Source organism: Metopolophium dirhodum, chromosome 1, assembly GCF_019925205.1.
Source record: "Metopolophium dirhodum isolate CAU chromosome 1, ASM1992520v1, whole genome shotgun sequence".
NCBI classification, from domain to species: domain Eukaryota; kingdom Metazoa; phylum Arthropoda; class Insecta; order Hemiptera; family Aphididae; genus Metopolophium; species Metopolophium dirhodum.
In genome coordinates, this window is record NC_083560.1 from 84036357 (window position 1) to 84063568 (window position 27212).

General features: G+C 26.9%; 2 protein-coding genes across 2 annotated transcripts; both read right to left on the reverse strand.

Annotated features, from left to right (window-relative positions):
- Positions 1-385: 385 nt before the first annotated feature.
- Positions 386-12899, reverse strand: LOC132936213 (histone acetyltransferase KAT2B-like). The gene is made up of 15 exons (XM_061002903.1): positions 12420-12899; positions 11940-12033; positions 10890-11056; positions 10686-10820; positions 10449-10582; positions 10156-10350; positions 9989-10086; positions 9826-9904; positions 5253-5364; positions 4821-5026; positions 4135-4355; positions 3916-4076; positions 3634-3858; positions 1394-1481; positions 386-757 (listed from the first exon to the last, which is right to left on the reverse strand). The coding sequence occupies exons 1-15, from the start codon at positions 12603-12605 to the stop codon at positions 564-566; spliced, it is 2295 nt and encodes a 764-aa protein (XP_060858886.1). The 5' UTR covers positions 12606-12899; the 3' UTR covers positions 386-563.
- Positions 12900-15718: 2819 nt separating this feature from the next.
- LOC132934762 (gephyrin) lies at positions 15719-27076 on the reverse strand. Its single transcript, XM_061001101.1, has 19 exons — positions 26296-27076; positions 26077-26228; positions 25132-25319; positions 24870-25062; positions 23229-23353; positions 22943-23104; positions 22712-22873; positions 22472-22637; positions 22288-22381; positions 21537-21718; positions 20220-20350; positions 19961-20123; positions 19483-19667; positions 17635-17751; positions 17441-17566; positions 17247-17375; positions 16981-17155; positions 16822-16915; positions 15719-15902 (listed from the first exon to the last, which is right to left on the reverse strand). The coding sequence occupies exons 1-19, from the start codon at positions 26336-26338 to the stop codon at positions 15769-15771; spliced, it is 2721 nt and encodes a 906-aa protein (XP_060857084.1). The 5' UTR covers positions 26339-27076; the 3' UTR covers positions 15719-15768.
- Between the last annotated feature and the right edge of the window lie 136 nt (positions 27077-27212).

Here is a 27212-nt window from a genome sequence, read left to right on the forward strand (position 1 = left end):
TAACTAAAAGTTAGATAATAGGCCAATTCACTCTAATATCAAAACTTACAGCACACTATTGAAACTTAAAATGAATATTTTATATGTCATCCTATGTGAGACGGAGACAACACAGGAGGGTGCGATGTGCTCTTAAAAATATTTGTTTCAGTAATTAATACATTAGTTATAAGTATAATGCATAGAGTTACATATATGGTAGAAAAATAATTCAAGTGAAACATAATTATTGTATAATTCCTATTCATATTTCTTCTTAAATCATTGATATTTTTTAAATAAGTTAACTAATGCCTATAAAAGTTGTTGTACATAGTATCAAATAATTGTCACGAGTATATGACTATTATTATTAATAATGCTATATAATACAATAAAAACCATACTCTGTTAATTGATTTTATTTTCTAGCAATAAAAATCATATATCAACATATTATACCCTAACATAAAAATAAAAATAACCTTTATGTGTAATGAATTTTTTAAATTATCTACTAAACAAGTATTACAATTACGCATATTTGTTAAACGAAATACAAAAATATATAAAGTAAACTAAATTCAGTAATCCCAGAGTCCCATTTCTTTCATTTTAATCTGAAAAAGTCTTTCCAATTCGACAGCACAGTTTGCCCAATATGAATCTTCTGGATTAAATGTTTTACAATTGCTAAACATTCGTCTCATATCAGCAATAAACAACTTTCTAGTTACATAGTAGCCTGAAGTCAATCTCTTACCAATTGTACTCAAGTCTGTAAATCAAATTAACTTATTAATAAAAAGTAAATAAGAAAAGAAAATCTTCATAGAGCAACAGTGTCATATTATTTAGATAAATAAAATAAATAATTACGTATTGTATGTTTGCATTAATATATACTTATAATTTATTAAAGTAAAACTTCTTTCTTGAGGCGTGGGTGGAAAAAAATTGTGACGAAAAATGAAACGACATGATTGTTTATTTATTTATAGATGTCCATAGCAACCATTATAAACAAAAATGTCTATTGTACATTACATATTTTTTTTTTTTGTATTGATTTTTCTCACTCTCTTCCTAATTCACTTATAATTTCACGGGCCCAATTACTTATGAAAGAAGTTTTACTTCCCCAGAGTGTAATGGTGGGCTCACACACTCTCTCACTTTTTTTAGATTATAATACATTTTTAAAATAAAATAGTAAATAAGTAAAATTACTTTTTAGTTGACAGGTATAGTTATATTAACAATAATGAATTGTTGTACATTGTAAAATGCATTCTTATACTATAATTATTTTTTTTAATTTATTGTATTACTTATATAATAAGTTACTGTTGATATATTAAATAATTTTCCATAATTCAGAAAACAAAATTCTATTTTTGAAAAAAAAACTTACCCATAGGATACTTTATAAGCTCATAGTAACCAGGAACTTTCTTATCAACTGGGTTCAAAAATGGTTCAGACAATGCATTGTTTTTTACCTAAAAAAAAAATTTACACATGGTATAAATTGAATACTATAAAGTGAACTAAATAGAAAGCTGATTGATGTTCATATTAAAAAATGGGGTGCCATAAATTCTTTGAATTTAAAATATTTGAAACTACAATTCGGAAAAGACGTTTATGAATCAATCAATTTGGAATGTACAAACCTTGAATATACATTATTTGAAAACAACAAACCATGCAACTATATTATTTGGATTCTTGTGTTTATTTATTTATTTTATACATTACTAGGAGTATCATCCGACTACACCCGGGAAAAAATGAACACACCTAAAATGCGGTGCTAAGTATATCAGCGTATCTCGATAATAGATTAAGTCATAAAGACAAATTATTTTTACTAATCGTTATCGTAATGTAAAAGTTGAAACTAAATTTGTTCGATATTGCAATTTATATAATTCAGCTAATCGTGGTATGAAAATAAAGTGATCGGTGTTTTTCATACAACTCCCATGTATTTAATATTAAAACTATGTATGTAACAAAATTTATATTAATTTTTAGTTTATAATTTCGGTTAGTCTTTATTTAAGAGAGAGTGCGTAAATGATTATATAATCTGTTCACGTACATTTCTCACAAACAACAGACATAATAGGTATATTTCAAACATAAAAACAGATTACAATTCAGTTACAGAAATGTCGAATAAAATTGTGGCTTCTTAAATAACAGGATTGGCATTTTCTTAAGTAACAATAAAATTGGAAATAATAAATCACTCGAAGGAGTATTTAAAACAACTTTGTGAAAAAAAAATTGTTAAATTATTTAAATGACAAGCTAAAAAACCGTAACCTTTAAATACAATTTGCTCACTCTCATCCTCCCCCTTTGATAAATAGAAAAAATTGACGACGTGGTGACAATTAGGAAAGTATTTGGAACAACTCTGTGAAAGAATATCGTTAAATTATTTAAATGACACGCTAAAAAACCGTAACCTTTAAATACAAAACACCCCCTCTTTACCCCTCACCAAAGACAAAAAGAAAATTCAGCAACGTGCTGACATCAAGAAAAATATTTGAAACTCTGTGAAAAAAAAATTGGAAAAAAGTTCAATAGTGACGTCAGAAAATGAGTACATATAACATAGGCCTGTTCTTTTATATAGAGTAGAACTTCCATATAACGGTCACCGAAGGGACTGTAAATAATGACCGCTATTTAGAGGTGTCCGTCCTACAGAGGTAGGATAACACTCAACAGGACCAAAAAAATTTACCGTTATACTGTATAAGGATTACATAGATTCAAAATATGTTATTTCAGAAATAATAGTTTCAAATATTTAAGGTTTCCAAAGAATGCAGATTCCTGGTTTATTGTTTCCAATTAATGGTAAGTCTAAATTTATCGTTTCCAAGTAAAGGAGATTCAAAATTTAAAGATTTCAAATTATTTCAGTTCCAGACTTATTGATTCCATGTAATGCTGATTCCTAATTTGTTCATTCAAATTTATTATCAATCCAGGTTTATCATTTCCAATTTATGTTGCTTCAAATTTATGAAGATTTAAGATTTTTGGATTCAAATAATTGTATATTCAAAACTATATTATTCAAAGTTTTTACATAACCAAAAAAAAGTATATGCATAAAAATAGATGATAAAGAATAATATTTTAATATTAACAAGCTTATTAATATCTGTATTAATAACATTAATAATACTTTAAGAGGTTGGCAGCACACTATTTATTTTCTCTTTCTGGTCAATGTGCAACACATACAAAATGCATTAACCCAGTCATTTTTTTTTTAATAATCTTACAGGATAATCACTTGTTAAAATTATTGTAAAATTACAGAAAATAATATTGTTGAGAATTTAACATACCATTAATTTATCTAAATATTGTCTCAAAATAATGTAATATACATTTAAATTATATTTATTTTTTTTGTCAAATGATAATAAAATATAAAACCAATATGTCAAACCCTCAAAAATATTGTTCTATATAATTTGTGTAATAGGTGCTTTTACTCAACTAAGATTACTCAGCAATTGTAAAAAACAATTTTATGTGAATGAGTTTTGTCTATGTTGAGCATGAAATCTGAGATATAACAAATATTTTGCTCATATTATTATTTTTTTATATACTTACAAATTGCAAAACTTTTTTTAGGTGCTTAGCTAAGACATCAATATCAGTTGTTTCTTCCGTGACACGACTATTTCTTGTAGCCCGAGTGGATGGTGTCCAACCAGTATCCATGACACCAGGTATTGATTCAATTGTGACCATGCGTACACCATCTAAGAAACATGTTAGGCCTGGGTAATGCCTTTCTATTTTCATGTGTTTTTCTTCCACTAAACTCTTAACTATCTATAAAAGTGTTTGCGCATTAGTTATTTACGCAAGAAATATATGTCTTTAACTTACTTCTTTTTGTATACGTATCACTGATGTTAATTGAGTATAAATAATTTTTGGGTTTAGTTCACAATGCATCAATATTGCACCCTGATAATGTTTAATATATTCTTGATGTATTTTCTTAGATATTCTCACATCTTGGCTAAACCCTTGTTTCTTAAAATATTCTAAGAAAATATTTTGAATAAGTTATAATAATCTAGTATTATTTGTCACAGAACATACCAATTGCAAGTTTATCAGCATAAGTAAGAAAATTAAGTATATTATGCTGAATATGATAATCCTTTAAATGATTCATTAGTTGTGTTCCATATCCATTTTCTTGTTGATCAACTTTGACTGCACAGAACACTATTTCTGTGAAACCTTGAGAGACAAATGGACAAAAACATATACCACCAATTGGAACGCCATCTTTCAACAAAGCTAATGTCTTGTGTTTCCTAATTTAAAAATATAAATACGTACTTATTAAATCTAAACATACAACAAATATTAGCTATAAATAATTGTTTAAAGTTGTTCCAGAATTTTATTGTTTTCTGTAAATCAGTTTATAATATTTATTTACCTCTAAACGAGCTAATTGTTAATTTATTATTTCTTTTAAAAGTAATCAATACATTTTAATTTTAAGAACATTTTAACAATTAAAATTAAAATAAATAAATAATATTTATAACAATATATCATACTGTTTTTAAAGTTATTCTAACAATCTTTTTATTTTTGACCGATTATACTACTTACGAATAATGTATTCCCTGAACAAAATTAATAAATTTGAAATGGGCAACTACTTATAATTAAACTAATTTTTATAGGTACCTAGATATCTAAAGTAACATATAAATGATAATAATAATTGTCATGTTATCATTGAAATATTAGTAAAAATAAAAACTTACGTATCAAATACTAATCGAGTAATGTATCTAACTGGCATTCTTGGCAATTGAGTTCGAAACAAATTTCTTAGTTGCATAAGCCACAACATAGTACTTTTTTCAACTCTTGAGTCTAATGAATTACCTATCACTACGAAACGTATAATTCCATGCTCTTCTTCTGTTCGAGCTTGATGTCCTCGAGGTCCGGTTTCTAATCCAAACTCCTAAATTATTTTTATGTTAGTTTCAATAACAAAAACAAATGAAAAATAAAAAAAACTAAGAAACAGGTCAAATAAATACTAATTAATATGATCTGGGGTCAATATTGCTTATGATTATTTTTGATAATGGTTCTAAATAAAACACTAATGGGAGAGGAAAATTTATTTATTCTTATAGTTATACCTAAATATATGCATCTAAAATTAGTTTTTAAATACATTTTACCTTAGAGTAAGTGATAGGCCCACTTTGAACATTTTTTAGAATGTCTATAATTTTGTCTTCTGATAAAGCATCTTCAATACTATGTTTTTCATTTGGTTTCATTGACATATCTCTAAAAAATCAATAAAATTAATTTAATTTTAAAATCAGTAATAAGTGTAATATAGTTATATACAATTTTTTAACTATTAAGGTGAGGCGAGTGAAGCGAAACATATTAAGTGCCTAACAATAAAAAAATCGAGAAAAATTTTTATGTAAGTAATAACATAATAATTAGATTCAATTCAAAATGTAGTTTTTCCATTTTGTACAAAATTGAGTTAGATATTGATTCTAGTAGAAATAATGGCGGGGAATCGAATGGTGAGGTTAGTTTTTGGCTAACCTCACATATTCTCTATGAAATAGTCGATCAAAAATCGTGTTTTTCTGCAAAACGTTCGTTTTCCAGATGTACGTTTAAATCGAAATGATCCATTTTCAATTTCCTACAAAATACATTTTTTCTTCATATGTCAGCATAGAAGAAACAAATTGTTTATAGCAAAATGTGCCGTTTCCTTAATTTCTGAGCAAAACGTACTTTTTCCATTTCTCATAAAAAAGTTCTTCTTCTTCCTTTATAATTGTAATATAAATTTAATATTTTTGACCATCATTTTTGTTTAAAACAAACTTATTTTATTTTGTCATAATCTCATGAACAAAAAAAAAGTTATTATATTTTTAATAATTTAATAATAAAATTGTACTCAGGGAAATTAAATAATAATTATTTAATATTCAAAAAAATGTTTACATATCATGCCTAACTTCAATAGAACTATGGAAATCATAGATGACAAGATACGTTTTGGAGCAAAAATCGTGGTGGCCTGCTCATCTCTATTGTTATAAATGATAAAATCATTAAAATATAAAAAAAAATTTGTGAACATTTTTAATTTACCTTAAATTATTATAGAGTATTAGTAATTTATCATATTGTAAATTAACTACCTACCTACAATTGTATTATGAAAAGAGCACAGGCCATACAACTATTGGAGGCAGCAAGTCAATTGGTTTTATCTACCTAGCTCAAATTATTATTATTAATTTTTTTTTTTTATTCAAGTACTTAAAGGTTTTTGTTTGATATGTTAGTGACTACAGCCTAAAAGATTATTCTATCCAGATCTATTAAAGGAAATCCTTCTAATGTCCATGCTAATAAAGGTGATCATATTATAGCAAAGGCTGTTCGTCCAAATAATGTATGTTGTTTGTGATAGTATGATAAAAACATATTTTTTAAGCAAATCACTAAATTATAGAAAACTGTTGTTAGTCATATTTTTTTATAAACTATTTATTTTATAAAAAACTACCATCAACATACATAATGCATAAGATTTAGTATGTATGTTTATATTTTAAATCTTATATCATGTTATCATAAATAAGATAATACCCATGGCTAAATATATGGGTATGATCGCATTGAGACGCATTTTCGTTATGGGCTGCGCACGTACAATTATTGCATGTTTTAGCATGGAAAGGAATCTCAGCTGGCAGTGATTTTTGGATTTATTTAGCCAAGAAATTAATAATTTGTATGGTTTTGTTAGCAAATAAATCGAAGTGATAAAATTCACTGCCAGTGGCGGCCATGATACCTGCGTATCACAAAGTTGCGATCATACCTATATATTATTTAGCCATGATAATACCTATCTAATTTATTTTTTTTAACATAAAATGTCCATTCTTATCAATTTAATTTATTTAAGATAAAGTACAAAGTTGGTTACAGTCAGTTGATTTCAACAGTTTACCAGAAGAAAATATTTCTGATGTCCATGTTAATAGAACAGAGGTTGTTTATCCAATAAATGTGAGTTGTTCTTGGGTATCATTAAGTCATAATATTTAAGTAAATTTTACTATTCTGCAAAACTGTTGTTTTATCTTCTTTTATTAAATATATATATTTTGTTTTATAAAAACTACCATCAATAGACATAAGATTAGCTACTCATCTAATAATATATTATTTAAGAGTGTTAAATAAAAGTAAACATATTTTGTAACATAACTAAATAGGATATTATCTTGATGCTGACAGATATTTTTCATTTAATTGTATTTTATCCTTAATCATTAATTATTATTAATAATTCTATATTTTTTTTCTTAAGGATTTCTGGATTTAGATTCTATGGAAATGATAATTATTGACAAGGATGTACTTCCCTTTAATTCCAGTGAAGTTGCTTTAGACACTAACCAGCAAATGAAGATTAAGTCAATAGGAGACGTTATAAGTGAATCTAATTCATGTTTTACACATGAAAATGTAGTAGTTTTCCGCATATCAATAATGAGTCAATAACACCAAATACATGCATAACTGAAGTCATTTTTCCTCCTAGTAATGATGAGTTAATAACACCAAAAGTACCAGTGAAGCAGTAGTAATGATTTCACCTGATTATAATGAATCCACAATATTAAATGTTGACAGTTATTATGTAACGACCCTGAATACACAGAACATATTAAAGTCACTAAAGGGGGTAGAAGAGCTAAAAAACTTAAAAAGAAAATTGCACAAAAGGAAAAAAATTAACTCCATTCAACTTTTAGTATAGAATGTAACCATACAAATATAAGTAAACCTTTTTGTAAGATTTCAGAAATTAATTATCACTGTATTGGACTTTTTAAAACAAACTTGTGTAATTTAGAGTCAAAAATTGATCAAGATAACTTTTTGATTTCAATGATGTTTATAAATAAACCTTTGAGAACCGATCGTCGCAAAACTCAGTCTACAAAAGAAAGAAACTCTGTTAAATACTTTATACCTACTGTTGATGGAAAAATACCGGCATGTGCTGAATTTTTTAAAAACTATTACACTTATTTCTAAAAGGCGCTTAAACCTCCATGTAGAACATTTTATTCATAATTTAGCTAGTTATAAAGAAAGAAGCGGAGGAAATTGTTCAAATCATGAAGATGAAGATATTGTACTGTCAATTACTGAACATATTCAAAAATATAAAGCAAGAAAGTCATTACTCAAGAGCTTACACGGGGTGTTATTACCTTCAGCCTGGTTTGAGTATCAAATTAATGTATAATTATTGGAAAAATGAAATGATGAACAATAATAAGAAAACTGCATCATACAGCGAATATTATCTTATATTTACCAACAAGTTTATTCTGGGATTCGGACATCCACGCTAAGACATTTGTAGCTACTGTGTTGAACAAGAAAATCAAATTAAAAATGTAAAAGATGAAACACTCCTAGGCGACCTTAAAGAAATTTTAAGCAATCATAAACAAACAAGTAAGAAATTCCATACTATATTTCCAACTTATGAAGAAAACCAATGATAAATCTTTAAATATATCGTTTAACATGATGCAAAACCAGCCCCAGCCAAAATTGAGTATAACAAAGGCCTTCTACGGTAGACAGGTGTAGCTCTATAATCTTACTTTTGTAATAAATTGTGAAAAACAAAACCCCAAAAGTTGTTTTTTATACACATGGTTGGAGACAGAAAGTAGCCTAATGAAGTGGCTTCTGTGTTAATAAACTTTTTAGAGATGATCGATGAACAACTTTTAACCCAAGTAAATCCTCCAACTATAGTTAATATTTTATTTTCTAATTCATGTTCTGGGCAAAATAAAAATTAGTTTGTTATTATTGCCCTGTTATATTTTATAAATTATAAAGCCAAGATGAACAGGGATATTAACCAATATTTTCCAAAATGTGGCCATAGCTATATGCTACCAGATTAAGTATTTGGTCGCATTGAAAGCAAATAGGACAAAGAAAAACAATAATATCACCAGGAGAATACTATGGAATATTTAAACAGTATACAACAGTAAAGATTTATGAAAATTATTTTACTGTTCTTGATTATAAATCAGTAATTAAACAAATTGTAAAAAAAAATTGACTTCAAAAGCACTCAGCAAAAAAGATATTCCTACATAAAAGGTAAAACTAGTGTTGGTGTTTATTTTGTTTGTTATATTATTATATTTTATCCTAAAATTAAAATGTTTGATCACATTCTTAAACTGTTTTTGTTTATGTTCATTATCTTTGGACATTTTGTGACTTTAGTACCTACAAATTATATAAATACATTAATATGATTTGGGTCTTCAGTGATTTTTAGCAAAACAAAAAATTAGGTACTTGTGGAAATGGATTTTTATAAAAATAGATTTGTTTTTTTCCAAAAAATTCTTATTCCAGTGTTTTATTCAAAAGGGACTTTCCTGGAAAAGGAACGTTTTGTTCAAAATCACTTTGTTTAAACTTATTAATATACTAAAAAAAAATTTAAGGAGATAACTTTCAATATCAGAAATTAATTTACCAATTTTTCAATATATCACATGTAATCTTAATCATTTAAAAATCAGAGAAACGAAAAATTCCTGAAAAATGGAAAAGGCCGTTTTGAATTGAAACCTCTCATTAGTTCTTTTAAATTAAACTAAATATTTGTTTTTAACTTTTAACAGTTTTATATATCATACATACTCATTAGGATGTTTATCTTTTTTTCTACGATCTTTATGTTCTGTCTCCTTGGTTTCATCTAGCCCGGAGTCTAAGGACTCTAAAATATTAAAGGTTATTGATTTAAATAAATTAATAGAAAGACATAATTAAAAATATACATATTAAAAAGTAACTTATTTACCAGTTAAAATAATTTTTTTTAAATCAGAATCTTTAAAGTGCAAATCCCATATTGGTGAATGAACAGCATACACTTCTTCTTCTAATAAATTCAGATATCTAAAATTAAAAAAAAATTGTCTTATAGAATAGATGTTTAAATATGTTTTTTTTATTAAATTTATTTACTTGGGCAAATAGCTCATGCAAAAGTGTTTTCGATGATTTGACCATTTTGGAGCTGATGCATGACACCAGTCTGTTAAATGCATTCGAAATGCTTTTAAAGTATACTTAAGAATGTCTTGACCAAATATCAAACTCATTTTATAACTTGGTGCAATCGAATGAAGATATTTTGGGAGTAGACAAAATACTAAATATCTAAAATACAAAGCAAATATATTATAAAAATATTTACTTAATACTAACAGTTTTGTATAAAATATTGATACTTATAATTTGATTATAATTTGATTTACCTTTGATAGTAGAATTCATAATTTTTCCTATGTTGAAATGTTTTACAATGTGGTAATTCCTTAGGAGAAATCCATTTCCAAAGATCAAAATGTTTTGTTAAAAATTTACTGATTTTTAAAGCAATTTTTAGTTGCTGAAACATGACATTTTTGATAATTGTAAGTTATTTAAAAAATAGATATGTATTTTAAATTTAATACATATAATGGTATTGAATATTTTAATGTTAGACTTACAGAGCTGTCATGACCAAACTTATACATATTAAAGTTCATTAAAGCTTTAACTATGTTTGGATTTTCAAATGGTGGAGTTCCGAATAATTTATCAAGTGTGATACAAGATCCGGGATATACAAAACTTCGTAACTCCTAAAATATAAACAATTTAAATTAATTCTAGAAATTAAAAAATGTGATAAGATTATAAACGTTACTTACATGATAAACTGCACTGTAAGTGTCTTCTTGCACATAGTTTCTCTCAATATTTGGTTTTTTTAAATCTTTATTTACAGTGACTGATAAATTATCGAGATCAAATACTAATTCTAGTAAGGTGTTTAACTGTTCATCCTTGGCACTTTCTAAATGTGATACATGAGAAGCTAAAAAATAATAAATAATAGTTATAACAAATTAATAAAATTAATTAATGTTTGCAATCATAATTATTGTATACATAACCAAAATTAATATAAGTAGTATCTATTATTTTAAAATAATATAATATATTATCTATTTGATAAAACATTTAATTAATTTAAGTTATAGTTTTATTAGTATGAGCATACATCTTACATTGGTGAGAATTATCCCGCTAATGAAATTTGTGTCCTCGTTTTAAAAGGTCCAACTCTTGGATTTATTTTATTTTGTTTAATTTGTATGTTAAGAAATAAGTAGGTAGTTATCTATTGACTATAGTCTTAGCTATAAAATTGACAGCATTGAAGTATTGGCCAGCCGATATCATTCAGTCAATTAATATTATATTATAGTAACATTATAGTAATTAAAAATCAACTATAATTATATTATAAATTCACAATACACTCAACTCTCTGTAACTCGAATTTCAGGGGGGGGGGATTAGACATACTAAAAGTGTCGAGTTAACAAAATCTTGATTTGTTATTGTTATTTGAAGGGGAATTATATTTGTTCGAGATATCGAGAATCTCGAGTTATCAAAGTTTGAGTTATCATGAGTTGACTGGATTATGTATGTTTTATAAAAATCACATGTTGTTTTTCATATTATACAAAAGTAACATTAGTTTGAGTTTGAGTGGCAATTAAGTAATTAATGTATATTTAAAGTATTCAATTAAAATGTCAGTAATTCTTAAAATGTTTAGGAAGTGTCCAATTTTAATAACAATTTCATTAAAACGCACCTAAATTTTTCTAGTGTACATATAGTTAAAATTGCAGTAACTACACTAAGTATACTTTATCTAGGTAGTTAATTTTTAAACTTTTACTCACATAGAGGATGACTACAACCAGATTTTGTGCAAGTTGAAGACATCATACGATTATCACGCCTACCTCGCCATCCACTACATTGGCAAGTTGAAACCTAAAAACAAAGTAAAATGTAATATAGAATTATTTACTTTTTGAGAAACTTTAACTCGTTGACATAGTACAATAATTGTAAAAGCACCAACTAACATTTTTATCCTTTCTAATTCTAATTAATACCTATACACAATTTCAGAAGTGTTATAGAAGGAATAAATAAGGCTGAAATAAAACTAAAATATTAGAAATAAATATTTATGCGTATGAAAAAATGTTTGACTAGGCTGTTTTTTCACTCAAAATGAAGATGACTTAAGTCTAAAACATAAGCGTTTAGTTCGCTCTAATATCTAGGAAAGAAATTAAAAGAGGATAGAGCAAAGCTTTGTATGTAAACAATTTAGAAGGGCTACCGACTTGGGTTGACATGAGGTATATTACCTGACAGGACGATTTACTGGATAGCTTCACCAGTTTCTCGTGCCTGGACAGTTTGCATTCTGATGCCTTGAATTCAAGAATCGTCTGTATGATTGGATCGTTCTCGACATAGTGGTCGGGCAACAGCACGCCAGACGCGGACGATGTCGATGGCAGACATCTTTCGAGTTTTAGCGACTTGGGCATGACGGCCACTTCAGATCACGTCAGACAAAAAGGTGTCGTCACGGTATCGACTGGAATGTCAGAGCGTACAGCCAGGATCGATCATTACCATACAAAAACAACTTTGACGACACTGCCGTTGGTGTAGCTATTTCAATCCGACTTGTGGTGCCGTTGTAGATTTGGGACAGAGTGTAAACGGCGAAAAAGAAGTGAAACAATACGACAACCACGCATTCACGACCTAGGTCTATGCTTGGTACTACACCGGAGAAAAAAATCGCAGTCACAGCGGCTTCCTTCGTTGACCGTTATCTCGGTAACTCGGTGTAAACGGTCCAGACCGCTGTACGACCGACCCGACGTCTGTTCTACATTTGTACGGTGTGACACAAATGTCGTATGGACGGTGCGTCGTGGCCCACTGCTATCAGAATGCGCTGTCGTGGTTGGCCGCCCCAACAACAGGTCGTCGTGGTGATGCGAATAATATGTAATGCACAGACGCTCCACGCCTCCACGGGCCAAGGCAGCAGCTGCTGCTGCTGTTGCGAGATGCAGTGGAGTAGTAACATGTAGTAGGTAAGTGGTAAGTGATAACACGTCGGCATCGCTTACCCATAGAGTACTATATGCGCTTACCACAGATATTTATAATAATTATTATAATATATGTAGATATCTGTCATCTGTGGTGCCTACGCCAAATTCCGAAAATTGCATCCCACACCCACATTCGTAGACATATTTTTATAAAAGCATACCTAGGTCTATGCTCGCATCGATATTATTAAGCTGAGGTAGCAATAATATGGAAAAATGTAAAAATTGTATGAAAATTAATTGTTGTATTTTCAATAATATGGTTTATTGAGCGGTTTGAGAGTAAAAACACCTATTATCAATATTGTATATTTGTATATTGAGTGCCTCTTTAATAGTGAAAATATCGATATATTTTAATAATTAAACTCAAAAATTAAAATTTTACAAGTTTTAGAGCTAAGTGCCTAAGAACATAGAAAATAAAATATCGAAAATCGACTCATATACAGCCTAAATAAACTTCTTCTCTTCAATTTGTATAAATGTTCATACTGTAATGTCACTCAGTGAGCTATATTATGGAAAATACGAAACTAAGTGAAAAGTGATACTTAAATCTAAGTGTTTCACTAAAATTTACATTTGTAATTATTAATTAGTGTGGCTCCGCTATTTATTTTATACACAGTCACTCACACTAATAATCATTTACTATGTACTCATTTACATGGCCATCATACACACACATAGAAAATTGCCTAGAAAAAAAAAAAACTTAAGAACTCCTTAAAAACGGTAGGTATCCAACCCCATTAATTAGTTATAAAAAGTGAGGAGTAGGAGCGTATTTCTATCATGGGTTATTGGACTGATTGATGAGCTGTTACTTTGTTGGCTTTCTCGTTGCTATCAATTCCACAATGGCTTGCCGGCCTGGTGTACATATTATACACCGTATGTTCTTGTTAAGTTTGGAAATTATTGATGTTACTATTATTTTAATTGCTAAGGTGTTCAATCAGGGACTTGGCTGTTTGGATGTAGCCATTTCCCATTTGGTCGTGAGGACAATAGGATGTAAAAAAAATATAATAAATCAATCAATAAAAATATAGGTTGTAAAAATTAACGATTAAAATACAATAACAAAAACAGTTATTCTTATTAATACAATTTTAATTAAAATGTGAATAATAATAATTCAAAACAATTTTGTTTATCTAATTATTTAGTGCAACAAAAAAAAAGGTCATTGTGCGGTGAATATTTTTTTAAAGAGCACGGTTAGTAAAAGTTTGAAAACCACTTTATTATACGATACCATCATAGCTGTATTAGTATTATGAACATTATCATTGATTTTATAGTGTATATGTATGCCAGATCGTTACGTAGAATCAAAGAATATTTTAATTTAATTTCAATTAATATTAAATTATTCATTTTTTAAATTTTTGTTTAAATATTTTAATACTGATCAATTATATATATTATTAGGCATATTAAAATAATTATTATTTTGTTTGATATTGTGTTTTAATTTTTACTACTGATATTTGTATCGATTAATTTAATATATAGTTTTTTTTTACCGTCCAATTGTCCCAACGTTCAAAAGGCTATGTCCATTTTCCTAGATCGATTTTGAATTCTCTGGAGTAGATAAGATAATATGAGCTAGGTATGTAATTATTAGAGACAATTTAATATTACAAATGTGAAGAGGCGGTTCTCCAGAAATGAATAAAATGGTTGAAATTGGGTTTTGAACTGCTCTGGTTGCAACTCTTAGAACACTATAATGAAGTATATCAATTGTTTTATAATATTTGGATTAGCATTGCAATAAAAAATAAAGTACAGACCTATAGTCTAATTTAGATCTAACAAGATATCTAAGTAAGTATATAAGTCTGTATAAGTTGATAAAAATATAACTTTCTGCACCCCATTCAGCATTACTTGAAGGTTTTATGATAATGATACTTTAGGTTGTAGTGGTTTTGGTTTTAGTTATATGAGGTCTCTAAGTAAGTTTGTTATCACAAATCAACCCAAGAATAATAAAAATTATTTTTATGTTATTCACATAAGGGTTAAAGTGTGTTTCCTAATAACTACTTTGGTTTTGGAATTTATTTTTTTTTTCTTAGAGAACAATATACATTTAGTTTTCTCTGGTAAGAAAGTAAATCTTGAGTAAAAACAACACTTATAAGTGTTCGTGGCAAAATCTGCGAAATTGATAGGGCATTCAACTTTCATATTTAGTAATAATTAGGTTAAGAATAGGGACCATTTTTTTTATCAGTTCATGATTTAAGTTTGTAATAATCTTTGAATTATTCTACTTTATTTATCTTAATCAACTAGCTTGGGATTTGGAGGGTGTATACACTTACTAAAACACAACCAACAATATTTAGTCTCATCCATAATTTCACATTAAAAATATATATAAATTTATAATCTAGCATGCTGTATAATTAACATTTTATAGTATGTATTATGTATTATAATGTCAGGATCTATTTTACAACAAAATATATGATATATAAGTAGGTGTATAGATCAATAATTTAAAACTATTTCAATAAGTAAATTATAAATTTTAAGCGATGACATTTTTAAATAAAAATTAGTAATGAATAAAATAATAATCAGAATTTTCAGTGACGATTGTATCTAATTCAGTTTTTTTTTCCGTTTTCCACTTAATATTAATGTGATCCAATGAAGATGGCATATTTACAAGACAACTTTGATGGTTCACTGAAATAAAAGCAAAAGTTATTAAGGTAATTAATAAACATTACTGTATTACATATGTATATTTTTAAGTACAAATTATGTAACTATGATTAAGTGTTGGGAAACAACTTAATTTACGCGACAAGTTACTGTAACAAAATTACTGCTTATGTAATTTGATGGTAATTTAATTACAATTTAATGTAAGTAATTTAAGTTACTTTTTTGTAATAAAATTACTAAATTACTTGTTACTTTATTATTTTAAAATATTTTAAGAGCCAATTGATATTGTATTATGTAAATACATTATATAAGTTTAATTTTTTGACAGTAACATTTTTGTAATAATTATTTAACAAAAAAATTTTATTTTCAATAAAAGTAATAATTTAAAACATGCATGATGTTTAAAATAAATTTAAAAAATAAAGAATAATGCGTTAAACAGTTATTGTATTTTAAATGTTTCTTAAATACATATTTTAATATAGTTTCATCACATTGTTAATTGTTGTTACTTATAGTTAATGTATTGACAACATAACTATTAAGATCTAGTGATTTTCAAAAATTAAAAATTAAATCAATATAAACTTTTATTGTAATGAAGTTAGTTTTTAACTCAATAGTAATATAATTTGATCAAATAAAAAAAAGTAACTTAAGAATAATTTAATTACAATTTTTAAAGGAAATTTGCAATGCAAATCAATTACAAAAATGTAACTTTTCAAACACTGCTATAAATTACTTGAACAATAAATGATTTGACTAAAGAACAGTCAATAGAAACTTAATTTAAGATCTTAAACTATAAGTGCCTATTCTCAATTAAACATACGTCTAATAAAATAATCATGATAATAAATATATTTTATAGTAATTAACACATATTAATTTTAAACAAAATACTATAATATGTAGTCATTAAACTTACTCGTGAAACAAGTGACCTTGAAATCACCGTTTTCGTAATGAAGTTCGGCTTTTTCAAATTTGTCTGTAGGTAAATAGTCTGAAGTTAAATTACACTGAAAATAATATATTAGATATTATATTTCAATGGAAACTGATATTGATGAATTTAAACAATTACTTTTGTTTTTATTGAAGAAATAATTTTTTTTCTGCCAGAAATAAATCTTAAAAAAGGCAATATAAATAGATGTACACAGTTATAGATAGACTCTGAATCACAGGTATTAATGTGTAAAAACACTACTGATTTCTCCTCACATCCTACAAACATTCTACCAAATCCAAGTGAAATCCTGTAGGATAATTTACATTTATAATTAATCTTAATGCATTATCAACACTTTTCAAATGTATTAATATAATTAATTAAATTTTTATATTTACTTGCGTGTATTGTTAGTAATATGAATATGTGATTCAACAGTACAAAATTCATTTACTCTTCCACAAAATATAATAACAGGATTACCATCATCATATACACAATCAAATTGTTCAGTGAATTTGATTAAGCTGTGGGTAAAAATTTTGGAATTTCATATAAGAACTTTACAAAACAGTTAAAAATGTTAACTAACTTTTTACGCAATGAGTGACTAAATATGTTTCCTTTAAAGTCAGACACTTTCAACATATTTTTTAATTTATGAGATATTGCATAGGCGGAATTATCATTACATGGAATAATGTGTATTGATGGACATCTATTCAAAATATTTCGAGTTAAATATCTTTAATTGTGCACTGTATATTATTTTGTATTATAACTTACACAAACACCTCCACGTCTTCACAACCAACAGAGCGTAACAAAGCTATTTCAAAGGGACCAAGAATAGTTTTCTGATCTAGAAGACGTTGTCCTATAGATATATCAGAACCAATACTTCTAAAAGAATAAAAATATTATTTTATTTTTAATTATAAATCCAAAAAAGAAATACAGTACAACCTCCTTATAATGGTTCCCTTATTTGACGGAAACCTCCTTACAAAGGAAAATAACAAGAGACCCATATATTTTAGTCTCCCTATAACTATAACTCCTTTATAACAAAAAAATCAGTTGGCACTGAGTGATTCCGTTATTCGAAGGTTGTACTGTATTATATTCATTTTATTTGGCTTATAAAGGAAATTAAAATATGCACTCAACAATTTTAAATACAGTAAAACCTGTGTAATATGGAACCTGAATAACGTGGAAACTTGACTTTTATGGAAAAATGTTACGGTCCCGGCGAACCTAATGTAGTTTTAAATACATCGTTCCCTGAATAAGATGGAACCTGTTTAACGTGGAAATGGAAACAATATTTTGTCATGAACCTGTATATCATGGAAATATGTACATGTACTATTTTAAATTGCTATGTTCTACAATAAATGAAAAAGTAGATAGTGATGAATAAAGACCGGATTTATATGTTTTTACATATCGTTACTGGGTCTATGCAGTCTTATGAGAGTAAAAAAATGTGGATGATTTGTTCAATTCTGAATGCATAGAAAAAAGTTTTTTTTGCATATTTGAGAATATTTTATGGGTTAGAGAATATTTAACTCGTTTAGCATATTTTGGAATATTTCGTAAATTGTGAGAAAAAATTTGTATTTATTTTTAATTTTAATATTACGGAACCCAGAAAAAATTTTTTTGAACATTTACAATTTTTTATTTTATCATTTCCAACTCTTACTAAAGTGCAATAATATTCCATTAGAATACGAAACTTTAAATAATAATAATTAACTCACTATTAATATAAAATTGAAAAAAAAAAAAATTTAAATGCATATTAAAGTAAATATAATGATGTTTATTGATTATTTTTGCATATTTTTGCTTTTTTTTTGTATATTTTGCATATTTTAGCATATTTTTTAAATTTTTAAGAGAATATAATGAGAATATTTTAAGGTTTTTTCGAGAATATTAGCATCATATTTAAGGTATTTTAAGAGAATATAAATCCGGTCTTTAGTGATGAATATGTTAACATCGATAAGCATTTATGTACTAATGATACTGATATTATTACTGATACTACAGTGAAACCTTGCACTTCAATTTCAATAGACGTTGAAGCGTTGAACAATCCAGTTCCGAAGACGAAACAGATAATGTACCATTGCACGGCAATGATATTAAAACGTATAAGAACGCCCTCCATGAAATAAAACGAATAGAAATGTTCGCATTGGATCAAAATAATGAAAATGAACTTCTTGAATCAATTCTCAACTTGAAAAATTTAGTAGAAAAGAAAATGGCAAGTCAAATAACAAAACAAAAAACATTGGATGAATTTTGGAGTAAAATCCAATAATAAATAATATGTAAAATATATGAAATAAATAAATTATGTAATAATAAATAATAAATAATATGTAAAATATATGAAATAAATAAATTAATAATAAATAATAAATTACATTTGATAAAGATCTATCGGGAAAATTTTTTTTTTACAACCTGTATTAAATGGAAACCTGACTAAAATGGAAAAAATATCCGGTCCCAACGGTTTCCATATTACACAGGTTTTACTGTATTAATACATTTATGCATGTTTATAATATAAGTACTGTATACAAAATTATACTGAATTAACCTTACCTAATATTTTCAAAGAGTTTAGGTTCTTTTAATATAGCAATAGTAATTTCAACTTTTCCATCAGATGATTTAGTTTCAACAGATGTATCTTCAACTTGTACTACACAATTGGCTCCAGGTGGTATAGGTGCTCCAGTACTAATACGTGCACATTCTCCTTCTCCTATCTCTTTTTGATAACCTGGCTATAAAAGGTTAGAATTAGAGAAATATAGCACACAGTGATATACAGATATACAGTCTTTTATATATATTAAATATATGTATTATATATATATTTTTTTTTTATTATTATTTTTAAGGCATCAACTGCATGGTTATTAGCTGGTTTTAACTGTGGTGGGAGGGGTACGGTTGGTCGGTGCTTAACCTCAGAAACGTTAGTAATTGCGGCAAACCACCGTGCAACATCAGACCCCCGTCTTTTATATAATATACCATGTTTACACAGTATATCGAAAGTTAAATATATACTTACAACTGTACCAGCCACAGACACTTGTACGACATTAAATATATTAGACTTTTGAAACCAATAACTTTCATACTTAATAGCATATCCATCTTTTATAGAAGCTTGAAACGGTGGTAAATTTTCAGAAGAATTAATAGGTGAATATGAAACATAACCCATAGCGGAACTGAAAATGACATCATTATTTATTGTATTAACCAACAATATGTTTAAATTACTAATATCTAATAAATTAAATAACAATAAGTAATAGTAAATTTACCTAGTAGGTATAATTTCAGTTTTAGCTACAATTATATTTTCTGTCATTAAATGCAGTACATCTTCTATACATGAATAGAGAAGTGGTTGTTCAATTTTTGTATTGCCTGTAATGACTTCTTTTTTGATTATCTAAATAAATTATAACAACAAATAAAACTTATACAATATTAAACAAAGTATTTTGTAAGAAATATTTTTTTAAATTATTATTAATTTTGAGAGGTATTAGAATGTTAATTTCCATATATAAAATAATTGCATGTCAATCTTAATTTTACATCATAAACTAATATTATTATTATTATTATTATATTATAAGATATATTATTTTTTATGTTTTTAGTTAACACAAACACTTCCCTTGTGTTAAATCAAATCAAAAGTAACCAGCCCACTATGGGGCTCACAGTAATTGTTAATAATTTATTTAAATTTAAATGAATTGTAATTGATTGTACAGTATATTATTTTTGATTACACATTATGAATGTTAAAATTTATTATAAGCTTTACAGTGATATATATTTTAATTAGGGAATAATATGGTTGCGGCGTGCTCCCGTATTTCATACAATATAAATAGCTGAGACATAACTAACGATACCATATATTTTAATGACAGTATAAAGTAAGCTACCAAGGAGTATGAGTAAAACCTATACAAGGAAGCAGACTTCCAGATATCCTATACTCAGATGTGATTTATCAGAGTTAATGAAGCGCCTTCACGTCAATCAGAGTTCTGAATTAATCATTCAGACTAAAATTGTTTTTAATAAAAAAAACACATATTCTTAGAGTATTCTGATGAACACTTATTTCAATGAGCTACTTCTTTTGCCTCCAAACGATTGGTTAACCGGGGCCGTTTCATGATAAATAATAAATGAGTCACATAATATGGGTCCAACGCCTATCATCGGACAGTGAATGTGTGATAGTATTAATAAATTGCATATTTTATTCATTGACTACCTAATTTAAATTACACGAAATGCTTTTTACTATTTATTTTTTTTTAAAATCTGAATTATATTTACAGTATTAAAATGTTTACTATATTATATGATAATACATTAATTTATATCTGGCAATATAATTAACACATAGGGTATAAGAGTTAAAGTTGTATACTACCCTAAACTAAGTACACTAATATTCAAAATGTTATGTTCTGTTCCTTTAAAATATTAAAACAATTATTATTATTTATTAAATGTTCTATTGATTTTAGATAACTAATAATATAATATATAAATAATTAAATACCATCATCATACACCACAAATAATAATCAGAATAATAAGTTCTCTACCTCGATACATAAGTTCATTTCTTTTAATATAGGTGCAATATATGTATTTTCTATACTTTTAATTAGTATAACATCCATGATTGTACTTGATTCAACGTTTGCTTGTTTTGACGACGAAGGCAATTGAAGTAAACAGTTAGAATCTATAAAACTCAAAAGTCTGCTACTTTGTTGATAGTTGCCTATAATACATTATAAAAAAATTATAAAAATTTTATTTATTGTTACTAGTATAATATATATTATTAAAAAATTGTTTTGAGAGTATGGTTCTCTCATTCTTATGCTTATAGGCTATTTTATTTATTTGAACTGTATAGGGATGTGTCTTATGATATATTGAACTGGTTAACTTGTTAACAGCTTTAAATGAGCAAAACGTTATACTTTCAATACACTTGTAATTAAGTAAAAAATGCATAATATATGTAATAAGTATCAATAGGACTTTATGGCAATATAAAATATAGTCAAATATGATTTTTTTAAAAATAAGCTCAAATGTATTTGCTTTTAACTAAAAAAATTTGTATATAAATAATTGTCCAACAATCTAACAAAGCAACTCCTTTGAAATTCAAGTTATAGTAATCAAATAGAATAAAAATGCAATATTTATTCTAACCTAAAGCTGAAACATAACTCGACAATGCCTGCTTTGAGTTTTAAATTTTAATACTGCTTTAAATTTAAGATACCCTATTTGCTCAACACTTCATAAATGTAATTAGTTAACAAAACTAATAATTACTTAAACAAGATACGTATAGTTCTCCATTTTCATATTTTAGCAGTGATCTTCGATATTCTGGTCTTATATCCAATCCTTTGATAGAATGTGTTAGCTGTAAATACATGTGAAACGGCATTATAATAAATTATTATAAAATATGAATATACACTATTATACTAAATAGTAAATACTTATTATTTACCTTTGCTTTTAAAGAATGAATAATTAATTTATTTCCAGAAACTGATCTCAAATATGGTAATAAGAATAAATGAGTACATACACCAGCAGACACAGGATTACCAGGCAAACAAAATATATATTTCTTTTTGTCTTTAAAAATAAGCGTCACAAAGGTAGTTGGCATTCTGTAATACTAGTGTCATTATTTTTTCATCTTAAACATATAACCATATAGGTAGCTAATTGTTAACATAATTACCCAGGTTTCATATTGACTCTTCCAAAATGAATTTGACTTTTAAAGTGTTCTTTGAGAACATGTTTAATCAAATCTTTTTCTCCCATCGATACACCTCCACTAGTTACTATTACATCCGCATTGCTAAAAGCTTCTTCAAAATGTTTGCAAAGATCATTCCAACTTAATAAAACAAAATAATTTTATTAACATAAAAATATAGGTGCATTACACATATTTACATTTACGCACTTGTCTCTTATAATTCCATAATTAAATATGTGTCCCTTATAGTTGTCTTGTTCTAATATTTGTTGTATCATAACAGAATTAGTGTCTCTGATATAACCACCATGTGAATCTTTATTGCTTTCAAGTTCATCACCAGTAGAAAAAATCCAAATAGTAGGGTACCTAATAAATTTTACCAAAATGTACTATTGTTTTACATAATATGCTATAATGAGTACTAAGAATAAGAACCTATATTTAAAAAAATAAAATTCTAAGTAATAAAAGATGTCTATGTAAAACTAACTTAATTTTATTATTTTCCGTATATTGTAAGACAGCATGTTCTTTTAAAATACTTAAAGCTGATTTCATGGAAATTTTTGGAAATTGTGATTCTCTGTGTCGACATGCTATTTTTGTCACACATTCCTAAATAGAAAACAGTTTAAAACCAAAAATTCAAGACAATAACTATTATTTATAATTTTTCAATTAAAACAAAAGTGCCTATTAAGAGGATGTCAATATTATACTATCTCCGTTTTACATATGTACACCATTACCAAACATTTTTAAGTTCACAATAATCCATTTTACTCAGAAATTTTTAAAATGAATAAGATAATTATTCAGGGCATCTTGAAAGCTTTTATTGATATCTTAATTTTTAAGCTATTTATTTTTATGTCATTAAAATATTATGATATTACGATAATTTAAAAATGTACAGTTTTAAACTGCTCATACCTTGCTTTGTGATTAAAATATCAATGAAAACCTCCAAGATTCCCTAAATAATAATCTCAGTTTTAATTTTATAGTGAGTTAATTCACTCTAATTTTAATAAAACAAAGTAAAATGTGCCAGGTCGTATCTTTTACGTTTGAAAACTGGAAACGGGTGTGTCATCCCCTTAAGAGGATTTCTGCACGCCGTTTGTTTTCTCTCTCTGACCCACGCGCAACATAGCAAATTTGCGTTCAGCACAATTAAATCTATGTTGTTAGCATTGGCTTTAAATATTAGAGTGAATTAACATATTATTAAACTCTAAGGTTATTGATATTTTAATTTTAAAGCTAGTTATAGGCTTTTAAAAATGTAGATAATTATAAGTTATAGCTAACTCATTTTTTAATAAGAATTTCAATAAAAGCCTATAAAGTGACCTAGAAAATATTCTTACCTTAGTTTGATATAGGTAAATTTAAATATAATGTTAAAACTAACAACATAAAATTGAATCTACTGAACGCATATTAGCTTTGTAGTACATGGGTAAGAGAGAGAGAAAACACTGACATCCGCTTAAGAAAAAGTATAAAATAATTTAAATAATAAAATATTAAAATCGGTAATTAAAGATGATGCTACCCAGCCATTTGTTGTCTCCATCTTACAACTGCATAAAATGGCAAATTTACGCTCAAATGATCACCTTTAACTTCGTTAGTTTAAAAATTAGAATGAATCGACCTATTGTGAAACTTTATGGTAAGAACATTATCTGTGTTTGTATGTGGGTTTATTTTCACGATAGTTCAATTTTTCAGCAAGTTATGTGTATATAATATAGCGTAAATTAAAAATGCTCATAACTCACTTAAAAATTGAATTATCGTAAAAAAAATTCAAATACACACCCAGATAATGTTCTTACCATCAAGTTTAATAATAGATCGATTCACTTAAATTTTTAAACTAATAGAGCTAAACATGATCTATTGAGCGTACATTTTCTATGCTACACAAAGTGGCGCAAATAGGAAAAATGCTTAGAGGGGGCTCAAGCCACAAAAAAATTTTTTAAATTATAATATATATTATTTTTTGAGGGAGCTTTAGGTGATTTTTTTTTTTTTGGGGGGGGGGGGCTAAGCTGCACTGGTTACACACTTATAAGATGGAGACAATAAATATCTGTGTAGCGTCCTCTTAACGTACTGGAATTCTCGATTCGTTATTAGTCATGAAATCTAATTGCTTATGAAATTGTTTTGAAATTTCTTTTTCATCTTTAATTAACGAAACAGCATGCGGTATGGCACTAGCAACAACACATAAACACTCTTTACTTGCTTTACTGCTTCCTGGTAAATTAATAATCAGAGTTTTTTCATATATTCCAGACACGGCTCTAAAAATAAAAATCAATTTATAAATCTAATTGTTTATCCTTAATAATTTTACTTATATATTATTATACCGTGAAAGCATTGCCATTGGAGTGATTTTTAAACTCTCATTCATTATTGCTTGACTTATACCAGGTGTCAATTTTTGAACAAGTCCAAGAGTTGCTTCAGGAGTTACATCTCTTGGACTAAAACCTGTACCACCTGTAGTCAGCAAAACATCCACTTTTCTTTCAAAACACCATTCAGTCATTTTTGCCTAATAACAACATTAATTTTAAAAATATTGATAAAAAACGTGCATTGCACCAGCCACACCCATTAAAAAATTTTAGAATATTTTTATGTCAAAATTTAGCATGAATTTGCACGACTAAATTTAGAATTTTTATGGTAATATATTAGCCAGAAAGTGAGAAATACTTTGGGTGTGGCTGAAGAAACGTTGTACCGGCCGCGTCCAACTTAAATTCTAAAGAATTTTGAGAATAATTTTATGCCAATATTTAGCATGAATTTGCACGTCATTATTTCCCTGCAAAAAATCATATAACTCTTTCAAACATTGCGCCAGCCGTGCCCAATATAGAAGTTTTGCGAATTCATCATTTTTAAGTCAAAATTTAGCACGCAATTAGCATGAATTTGCACGACTTAATCTAGAATAGTACTTCTTAGTATTGGTCCTTATATTAATTAGCATTATTTTGTCTACTGACAACTTAATGAAGCAAGCAGGGGAAGAATACAAATAATTATTTTTAAAACTTTCGTAATGATTTGAAGATATATTTTAGATATAATTAATTTATAAGACAAAATACCTATTGAATTATTATTAAAACTATGGAAATTATAGAAAATAATTTATATAATACACAACAGAACAATTTGTACTAAAATTATTGAATTTGAATTCTGTAATACTAAAATGTATTATAGACTGCATTATGGTGTCTACCACATTTTCTTTTATAATTCAACTAGTATAGTCAGAGGAATAATATAAACAATACCTGAATTTTATCAATATCATCAGTGACACAATCATACTGAACTACTTTAGCCGATTCAATCACATTTGAATCATTGATCAATTTCATCAAATTTTGGCCACTGGAGTCAAACGAATCAATATTAGATTTTGATGGTGTTCTAGTGTCACTAACTGAAAGTAAGCTCAACAGTATGAATTTAGTATAGAACTAATATTAAAACATCTAAATATATCTTACTTGTTAATATTCCCACTTTTATAGTTTTTTTTTTTAGATCCATAATTATAAATGTAGTTGAATAAAATGCAAATACAAATAAAACTAAATTTGTATAAAAGGTTCTTGGAGTTTAGTAGATAATAAATATTTAACTCTCACTTATACACTAATAGAATTGTATACATACACAATATATAATAATGTTTACTACACAATGATACAGTTAGTTAAAGTGTTAACAGTATTACTTATAATGGGTTATCAATCATATTTTAACGATTTGAATTAATAGATGAAAAGTTAAAATGAGCACATATTTAATGAAATAATTAACTATTGTAGGCAACACTTTATTGGTTAAAACAAATAAGTAATAACTAATAACTAATAACAAACTTCTTATTACGTAATAATTGCTTGCCTATATTATATTCACTCATAGTGTAATGAAAACAATTTAAATTATTATTCGTTAATCGTTCTGCATAATTAAGTAGGTGCCTATTATTATTATAAAAAGTCAAAGTTTTATCCACATTAATTAAAATATTAAATGTTTGAGTGGCAGAGTACACTGAGAAAATATCCAATCAAAATGCCGAAAGTCATAATTATTAGAGTACTGATAAATAGTTTAATATAAAGTACAGATAATTAATAGTAATTTTTATCGAGTGTTTAACTTTCGATCATTGGCTCGCGAAGCCACTATATAACAAGTCAACTCGGTCGAGCGCACACTTCACTATGAGCATTAGGAATTATAGGTTCTACAGGTAGGTAATCATTAATGGAATATTATTATATTTTGCCGCCTTGGCACAGACAACAAATAAATACTGTTATCATAACATAGTAATGATAATAATTAGTAATAATCAAAAAACACAGATTTCTAGACAGAAAGTGCAGTATTTAATCGAAGCACGGTTTAA